The sequence below is a fragment of the Rissa tridactyla genome, chromosome 3, assembly GCF_028500815.1.
Source record: "Rissa tridactyla isolate bRisTri1 chromosome 3, bRisTri1.patW.cur.20221130, whole genome shotgun sequence".
NCBI classification, from domain to species: domain Eukaryota; kingdom Metazoa; phylum Chordata; class Aves; order Charadriiformes; family Laridae; genus Rissa; species Rissa tridactyla.
Window position 1 is genome coordinate 16242139 of NC_071468.1, and position 9985 is coordinate 16252123.

General features: G+C 42.9%; 1 protein-coding gene across 1 annotated transcript; it reads right to left on the reverse strand.

Moving 5' to 3' along the window:
• Positions 1 to 3471: 3471 nt before the first annotated feature.
• Positions 3472 to 9861, reverse strand: SRP9 (signal recognition particle 9). The gene is made up of 3 exons (XM_054193729.1): positions 9704 to 9861; positions 7489 to 7557; positions 3472 to 6131 (listed from the first exon to the last, which is right to left on the reverse strand). The coding sequence occupies exons 1-3, from the start codon at positions 9773 to 9775 to the stop codon at positions 6012 to 6014; spliced, it is 261 nt and encodes an 86-aa protein (XP_054049704.1). The 5' UTR covers positions 9776 to 9861; the 3' UTR covers positions 3472 to 6011.
• Positions 9862 to 9985: the final 124 nt, after the last annotated feature.

Genomic DNA, 9985 nt, shown 5'->3' on the forward strand with positions numbered 1-9985 from the left:
AGTTCTAAAAATATGACTTTAGCATTACCACCAAAAAAGGGGACAGAAGGATGTGAGCACAAAATCAAAACTTGCCACAAAAACAAAGCAAAATATCCTCAGAGCTGCTCTTCATTTAAATGGAAAACACTTTCATAAATACCAACGTTAGAGTTTAAGAGACACGCTATACCCTTAGTACTATAATATCAACATTCACAACACGTAGGAGCTGTCTGTACAGGGAGTACTAATGGGTTGAGCACTGGTTCTTGCTAGAAGACTGGGTGTTTTCAAGTAAGAGCACTCAGAGATGGCACTGTGCTGGGTTTGTGTGGCAAGGTTTTGATAGCGGGGGGGGCTACAGGTGTGGCTTCAGCGAGAAGCTGCTAGAAGCTTCCGCTGTGTCAGATAGAGCCAATGCCAGATGGCTCCAAGACAGACCTGTCGCTGCGCTGGCCAAGGCCGAGCCCATCAGGAACAGTGGTAGCGACTCGGACATAATATAGTTAAGGAGAGAAAAACCCACAACTGTGCAATTGCAGCCAGAGAGAGGAGTGAGAATTTGTAAGAGAAACAACTCTGCAGACACCAAGGTCAGTGAAGAATGAGAGGGAGGAGGTGCTCCAGGTGCCAGAGCAGAGATTCCCTGGCAGCCTGCGGTGAAGACCGTGGTGAGGCAGGCTGTCCCCCTGCAGCCCATGGAGGTTAATGGTGGAGCAGATATCCACCTGCAGCCCGTGGAGGACCCCGTGCTAGAGGAGGTGGATGCTCAAAGGAGGCTGTGACCCTGTAGGAAGCCCACACTGGAGCAGGCTCCTGGCAGGAACCATGGGGAGAGAAGCCCACACTGGAGCAGGCTCCTGGCAGGACCCATGGGGAGAGGAGCCCATGCTGGAAGAGGTTTGCTGACAGGACTTGAGACCCCGCGGGGGGACCCACGCTGAGCCAGTCTGTTCCTGAAGGACTGTACCCTGTGGAAGGGACCCACGCTGGAACAGTTCGTGAAGAACTGCAGCCTGTGGGAAGGACTCAGATTGGAGAAGTTCGTGGAGAACTGTCACCTGTGGGAGGGACCCCAGGCTGGAGCAGGGGAAGAGTGTGAGGAGTCCTCCTCGTGAGGAAGAAGGAGCAGCAGAGACAACGTGTGATGAACTGATGACAACTCCCATTCCCCATCCCCCTGTGCTGCTTGCGGAAGGAGGTAGAGAAAATTGGGAGTGAAGCTGAGCCACGGAAGAAGGGAGGGGTGGGGGTTAAGGTGTTTTAAGATTTGGTTTTATTTTCTCATTACCCTACTCTGATTTGATTGGCAAGAAATTAGTTTTCCTCAAGTCGAATCTATTTTGCCTATGACGGTAATTACTGAGTGATCTCCCTGTCCTTATCTCAACCCCCGAGCCCTTCATTGTATTTTCTCCCTCCTGTCCAGCTGAGGAAGGGGAGGCAAAGAGGAGCTTTGAGGGGCACCTGGCATCCAGCCAGGCTCAACACACCACAGTCGCTCATGACTAATTATGTTTTCAGAATGGCAGAAAGTAATTGCGTTCCCATTACAGGACTCCGAGAACACACACCTGTAACTAACTTTGGCACGGTATAAGAAAACAATCACATAGCTTCACCAAGAAACAAAGACGCCCTTCAACAATAGGGCCTGGACTCGCATGAAGGCAGTTCTCTCTCCGCTGTCCCACTGTGACCGTGTTATTACTGGCACGGTTCCCACAGACTTGGGTTTCACCTGGTCCAGTTTCAGCCCACATTCTCCTGAGAGCATTCAGCCTGTTAGAACAGCTACAGGACCTACACAAACTCATGTAATAAGCAGGGGTTAGCAAACCACCACGGCTTTGTATTCTGCTGAGTAACTGATCTGCTTCTAAAATACCGCGGCATCATTCTCATCTCAAAAAACAACATTTCTACAGACTAAAAAGCCCACATCTGCCTTCAGTGCGTAGTAATTAAAGTGAGATAATTCAGCCCGGCATAAAGGTGGGGAGGTCTATCTGGATGTCAGTCTAGAGCCTACTTACTGTAAAAGTAAGTACGAGATGAAAGGCATGTTTTTATGTCATCCCCAGCAACAAAGACAATTCAGCTCTTGCCTGTATTTAAATACCAGTCCTTGAACTCTCAAAGCGTTTGTAAGAGATAAAATCTTTATAAACAAACCATAAAATCTTTATAAACAAACCATTGCGTTATCTTGAGTCACACAGCGTCTACCTTTAAAGTGGTATCACCTTTTCAGAACAGACACCCCCATGTCTTAAAAAGCAAATCACTATTAACTTCAGCAAAAACTAGATGTAGTTCTTCATAGACTAGTTTCCTTTTAAAAAAAAGAAAGTTATCAGAAACCTTTCTTAAAGGATCTTCGCAAGAAGACTTAGATATGCTTGACCAAACCAGCTTTGTTTCAGTCAATTAGATTTAAGTTACTTCAGCACAGAGGATTGTACAACAAATAACAGTTGTACTCCCTAAAGTCCCCCACTGATGCTCAGACTCTTGAAGAAAATGGGACTTGTGCGGAATCTGTAGTCTAGAAGAGAATAAGCTACACAGAAAAAAACACTTATTCGCTATATATTCATTTTTTCTACCTCAGATCTCAAACTTAATTATAGTTTTATCTTCCCCTAAGCGAGGAACAGAAGCGAGAAAAGCACAGGTGGGCTGGGGGCAGCAGCTTGTTCCCCTCCTGACTTGAATGAAGTGAGAGGATTTGTCCTGCCTACAGCGAGAGGGGTGACACACCTTCCAGATGATGTCATACTTTAGGATCAACCCATGGTAGTAAGTGACCACATCTGACAGAATCCAGGGTTTCTTCACATTTATTACAGCAAAATGTTGATTATTAACCACTTTTATACCGCAGGAAGGAACTTACTGAGAAGAAATATGATTATTTTGACAGGTTAAAACATTTTTAAAAGCAGCTGCTTGGCTTCAGTTCCATTTCCCATTTTCACAGACTCAGGCACCAAAGCATCCCATTTTCCAGAATAAATCTGTTGCTCTTAAAAGCGTTAGGTCAAGACTTTAGTGGAAACAAAGGCCTCTTTCATAAGGATCTCTAAATCTAAGACCTGTGACCAAAAGTCTCACTTCTACAGATAATTTAAGGATGTTCCTGTAATCCAGAATACACTTACAGAACGGACTAAGCACAGAGAAGCTCAAGGGTAAAACCCCTGAAGGAAAAGAGAAGTAATGTAGTTGCACTTAAGAAAGAGCTCAGCTACAAAGTCAGCTGAAGTGCTCTGCACAAAGGCAGAGCTGAAATCCAGACACTGAGAATCCAGGAAGTGAGAACACCAGTAAACCAGAATAAATTCCATGGGTGAACTAATCCAATTTCTTCGTGCACTAACACCACCCATACTCTTTATTAAACCATTCTCACAAAACAGAACAATTACTGAAGATAAGTAACATGCAGCAATATAATTAGCAATAGAAAACATCCTTTTCTTTAAAAAAAAAAAAAAAAATCATCTCGCTTCTCCTGCAAAGGCGGCTGCCTGTCCGTAGCTGGACAGGTTGCCCATCTGCTCCTGTGCTGCCTGCCTGCAGCCTGTACACGGCACAAACTCCCAGCTGGTGATCAGAAGCACTTGCCGGGCTGCCAAATTCAGTGCTTCTCATGCCACGCGTTCAGGCACCCCTTTGGCGCAACAGCCCTGTTAAGCTGATTTTTTTCAATCACGTACCAACAGACACATTGCAGTAGTTGGCAATATGATGGACTAACTCATGGAAAGTTTATTTGGAAAGTGATCAGCGTACATACGCACACACACACTCTCAACAAGAGTATAAGCACAAAAAAAGCAGAGCTTTTGAGTTCACAGCTTTTCTACCACCCCATGAATACAGTATTGGAGTTGCTGAAAATTCCAGAACAAAGTCAAGAAGCACCTTTTTTTTTTTTTAAATTAAAAATAAAAAAAAAACTTTTTTTTTTTTTAATTTAAAAGCAGTAGCTTTATCAGTATTCTTGTGTATTATGCACAGAACCGCCCTAGTTTTTCTGCAAGTATATGGAGAATAAGCTTAACAACACATCCTCCGCTTGGTACACCAAGTCTATTTACACTCTTCTCCATTTATCCTTCACGCCACTCAAGCCTTTCTGTCCCTCAGCTCACAGAAGACATCTACATGCCAAACCAATGGATAAGAGGTGGCCAAAAATCATACTGAAATAGCTGCAGCTTTTTCACCTCCTAACTTAGCTTAAATCTTTGTTTGTATGACTTTATGTAGCAACCATTCATACTGCAGAACAGTGCTTTAGACAAAAATGGCTTAATTATCTAATATACTAGATTGAAAATATTAAGATAATGATTTGGAGCATCAAGAAAAACTTTCAGCATTAGAGTATCTTATTAAAGTTTAACTATGAACAAAGTTTAGCCCTCTCTCAGGATTTATTTGTATTTCAAAAGGCAATACAAAAAGAAAAACGTTACATGTGTACCAGTCACTCCTGTAGACTAGTATTTGAGTAGCCACTGGGAATTTAGCACTGCAGTATTTTCCAACAATATGCAACATTCCATGCTCAGCTGCAAGGGTACTCTAATGCAATATTCAAGCCTGGGTTTTTTTTCCCAGAGCTCTTGGCAAATGTGGGAACTCCACCGCTTCTGAGTAGATCAATTATTTTTATGTAATTGACAGCAGGTAGCTATTTAAGTAGATTGTTTTGTTATACATAAATGCCACTACAGACAAGTCTTTGTATGGCTCCGCTTTACTTTTGTGGCTTGGTTTAACACAAAACATTAGTGCTGGAAAAGCCTAGTTATACCAATAGCATAATTACATTAAAACATTCATCTGGTTGTAAGTATGCAAGATCTAGTCAAAGCAAGTATCAATTTCAGCTACTGGGTTTTGAAGCAAAAAGCCTTTGCAAAGGACAATTAAGGCTTCCATCACCCTACCAGAGGTAACAATAAGAAACAAGTCTAAGCCACAGGAGCATTGGTCTATTTTTGACAGTGGTATTTAAGTATTTATTAAGCTGGTTTTCATCCATTTATTCAGTTGGCTGACATCCATCTGCCACATGTAACATTTAAAAATGCACAGTTAGCAAGCTGCTAAAATAAGGAATCTGGATAGTGTTTGGTTGCATTTTTTCTATTAACATAATAGGCAACAGCTTCTAGAATTTGTCTTGCTGATATACTTCAACTCTGCCTGTAGCAAGGATAGGAAAAGGTCCCTCCCTGCTGGTATAAAATAGTTCAAGTACCGGAAAAAAGCCACTGGCTATTTTTTAATAACAGTATTTGCATAAGCAGAAAAGAAACTCCCAGTTTCTCACTGATCTGTAGCAATATTCAAGCAAAGTTCTACTTTGTTCTAAAATACAGAATTTTGATTTATCCAATAGAACAGTTCTGCAAACCGCATCACAGACAGTGTTGCACAGCTTATGACCAAGATCGATACTAAAAGCTAAAATCTTGCTATTGACAGTGCTAATACAAATTGGCAATTTTAACATTTCAGTTTGGAAAACATCCGTTCTTCTAAAACCCTCTGATGTATAGTGCTTATGTAAATAGTTCTTAGATCCAGTCATGATGCTACAGTATTAGTCAGGTTCATAGCCCTTCTCACTGTGAGAATACACCAGCATAAGGCATGAACACAACGAAATCTATATGAAATTTTATAGTAACTTTCCAGAAATATGCTTGTGGCCCATCAAATTCAGACTAAAGTACTGTAGATTTAAAGTATTTACTTGTCATCTTAGCATACCTAATGTGTAAGAATAGTTTCTTGTTCAATTCCCAAAAATAAATATAAGCTTTCAATTGAAAGCATTTATTTCCCTAGTTTTCCAAAGTGGAGTCTGGGGGGTGGGAAATGCTTCATCCTTGTCATCGGTCCACTTTGGTACATAAAAGCATCTCCTGTCCCAGCATTCATTCAAATCCAAGAGATATTTTCTTCCAGTGAAATATGACCGGAGCACTCATTTTATTTTCAGCAATTCAGTCTGTTTCCATGGCAGCACTGCGGGATTCCTTAGCCACCATGAGTCGCATTAGCTGACTGTGGAATTTCTCGATCTTCTTCACGTCTTGTGCCTGGTCTGTTCTATACAGCAAACACTGTAAGAGAAAGTTGCTTAACATCAGTTTTTCACTTGAACCATTTTTATCCTGTTTATAATTGCAACAAATTTGTGCTTGGAACACACAAAACCACGGTAAGTACTTAAATGTTCATTTGTGGCATGTTGTTACCATGAGACAGCACCAACACACATCTACCCTGTTTTAAAATACACATGCATCTGTGTTTACGTTTAAGTTTCTCCGAAAGGCTCATGCCTTTTATTTTGAAAATGCAAAAGCTCATGATTGTTTCTTTTCTCTCAAAAGAGGTGCCAACACTTGGGTTTTAAAACTGTCTTTTAAAGACACCTTTGTTTGTGTTGTCTAAAAATAGAAGCAGATTTTAAACCCAAAATTACTTTCCTATTCTTTATATTCTGAAAGCAAGTTTATTTTGCCTTTCACAGTCCTTAATGTTACACTGCAAGTGACATAAAAATCAGTCCAGTATTTCCCACTGAAGAGGATCCCCTCCCCCAAGCAAAATCTCTAAGAAAGTTCTAAATAAGGAACATAACATCTGATTAAGATCAAAAGGAACTCCTTCATGTGACAAGCCTGTAAATGCAAAAGAACAAGAGTAATATGCCACTGATTTATCGCAGAAAGACTGCTTAGGGTTTTTTTGCAGACTAAGCAACTCCTTACACCTGTACAGCACAAATATGACTGCCCAGGCTGATTTAACAATGGAAAAACCCCAGAATGCTCCATTCTTCAGTGCTGTCAACACAGCAACTTTTTGACAGCATTAAATTCCTATTTTAATTCAGAGACAAACAGCAGAAAACCAGTTTCTTTTTCCCTTCAGCTATGTTAGCTCTACAGAGTTAGCAGCAAGCAAGACTTCCCTTCCCACCTTTAGAAAAAAAGCCAAAACCAGAAAACCAACCCAGCCCCCTATCCCCCACTGGTGTAACAGCTTTCCGTGACTGGAAGCAGGTAAAGAGGCCCATAACTGAAAACGGTCCAAGTTCATCAATCACCTGACTCCAGCCTTCCCCTGTGAAAGATATCAATTTAATTGTCCTTCACTTCCATGATGCATTTTCAGGCAGAGACAAGGTCCAAGATTTTTGTACTGCTTGTTTTCATAGAATCCTAAAATAATTATGTTGAGACCCACAAAGAACACTGAAGTGTGAGAACTCTTCCTGGACCATGCAGAGTTGAACCCCAGGTCAATGTCAGTCACAGACACGGCAACTAGAGAAGGCTGAGCACAAGTTTTTTAGGAAAGTGTCAGGCACTCTCACAGCAATGGCTAAGAGCTCACAAGCTGACTGACAGCAAAACGCAAGTCCGTGAGAGGTACAGTAAGCCCTGAAAGGGGAACATGTTCCGTACTTACAGCTACATCGTCTGTTACTTTGATACAGAGGTTCCCATCACAATGTCGATATTTGAGAACAACCCGTACCTGAAATGACAAACATTTTAAAAATTAACATCTATTAACAATTCTGAGAACATATCTGAAGAAAATATGCCCAAATTCAGACTACCTTGTGTCACCTCTGTGATAGTCCTCAGCTCTGCTGGCCCCTAATCCTACAGCCAGGACGGTTTAGAAGTTGAACCACCACATTTCCCTGTCTAACATACAAAACTGCTGTTATATTAGTATCAGGAAGCTTCACATTGGGCGCGTTCAAACCCACTCTAACTACAGCAGCTGCAGGGACCTCAGTGAAAAGTAAGAAAAATTATGAGAGCCATATCAATACAAGACGTCCCCTCGCCATATATCATGCTTCAGAAAAACTGAAGGGAAACTTGTGTTTATAGTCTTGAAACACTTAAAAAGAGTTCTACATGAAGACTTGGAAGGGATTAACTGATTGGGGTAAGCTCAACATTACTGCTTTTTCTTCTACGGTACCTACACTATTATCTTAAAACACTGTATTTCCAGTCCCTACAGTTAATTCAATAGCTGCACTGAAGCCTACAGACAGATATGAAGCATTCTGATGTTTTGCAAGTGAAAAGGGACATGAATAACACTTTTAGAGTAACTAAAATCAGAAGACTGAAGAGAGCTCCTGCAGATGAAATTGCTTTCAAGACTCAATAAGGCTAAATTTGAAGTCCGAAAGCAAGCATTCAACTTCTCACTAAGCCAGTTACTACTGTAGATACCTGCCCTGAGTTTTAACCTGTCCACAGTCCTTCTGCACTCTCAAATCGCCAAAGTTCTCAAAATCACGGTGATAAAAATCAACATCCTCAGCAACTGACTGAGCATTAAATGCTTCCTCCCTGAATGGGGAGCTGGCCACAGGGACTTTCTATCTATTGTTTCAAGCCTCAGCCAGCATCAGTAACTAGAAACAAAGCAAGGTGTCCTGTTGAGAACATTCTGAACTCACACTATAAACAGGTCTTTGTTGTACAGAGCGACCCATGCTAATGGTCAACAACCTCCTTGACTACAAAATATGTTTTGAAATTCCTGCTCTGAGATGGATCTCCCCACAGTTTTATCTTTCTTGTTTAAGGAACTGTCGTCTTCGAACAATAACAGCTGCATAGCAGTACATCTCTCAGCCAAGCAGGCCCAAAAGCACAGGAGAGGCTGCCACAGGCAGCAGGCATAGACTCGATAGACAACTTGCTCACACATAAGGAAAGACCACTCACTGCCCAGCCACACCAGCCCATGAAGAGCCCAGACCCACCTCCTTTAACATCCCACAATTCTTGTTCTTCCTTCAGTTTCCTGACAAGCCCAATTACACACAGAAGCTTCTCAGGCTAGTTCGCTAGCAAATAAAAGGAGGGTACTCGTGCTGTGACCCTGTGGCCTATATAAATTCTTTCATAAACAGAAAATTTATTGTCATAGATGGCAACAGACTGCCTTTGGAGGCCCCTTAAGAAAAGGGGAAGAGCAACTCCTGGCTGCAGTGACATCCCTGGCAAACTCTTTCATTTAACTGGCCATTAAATAGCACAAGGTAAACCAGAACAATTTATTTTATTATCAGTACATAGGTGGCAATTGCATAGTAAGTGGTCAACCATGCTAATTAAAGGCAGACATCAAATACTGCTTCTGAGGGTTTCTCTGTGTCCTCTATTTTTGGTGAGGAAAACTAGGCCTTTCTTATAGAAGCTTTCTCAGGCATACAAGTTCCACGCTACCTTTTGTGCTACTTTTTAGCTAAAATGCAATGCTGATTCTGGAGACTGAATAGGTTATGAAACGTTTCCACCAATCAATACACATGAAAAAGTTACCAGAAACAAAACACTGTCACATACTAAGAAGTTACTCCTTAGGAAGCTAACGTCTTCCACTCCGAAATGACACTGCAGGCAACAACGCACCGTAAGAGCTAACGAATGCTTTAATTTTTCCAGGAAGACTAATTCAAATGATACGGTCTCAAAGGCTGCAACCTCATAAAATAAACCAATTCTAAAGAGACAGCGCCGGAGCCACCAAGCCGCCGACGACCGCCGCCTCACCCCAGAGCCGCACCTTCCCGGGGCCTACCCCGGCCGGCCCGCCCGCCCGTCCGTCCCTCCCGTAAAGCCTCTCGGCCCGGCTCCCCCCTTACCTTCATGGGATCGGCAAGGTAGAGCTTCTCGGCGGCACGCGTGAACTCCTCCCAGGCCTGATAGTGCGGCATGGCGAGGCCGGCCCGGTACTCCGCTCCGCTTCCCCAGTCGGCAGCAAGATGGCGCCGAAGGCGGGCGCCGCGTCACCGCAAGTCGGCACCTCCCATTGGCCGGCGGGAAACCGTCGCCCAATGGCGCAGAGGCTGACTCGGAGATGCCGGCCCCGCCGTTGCCACAGCGACCCCGCCCGGCGCGGCGGGATGCCGGCACGCACGGCCCCG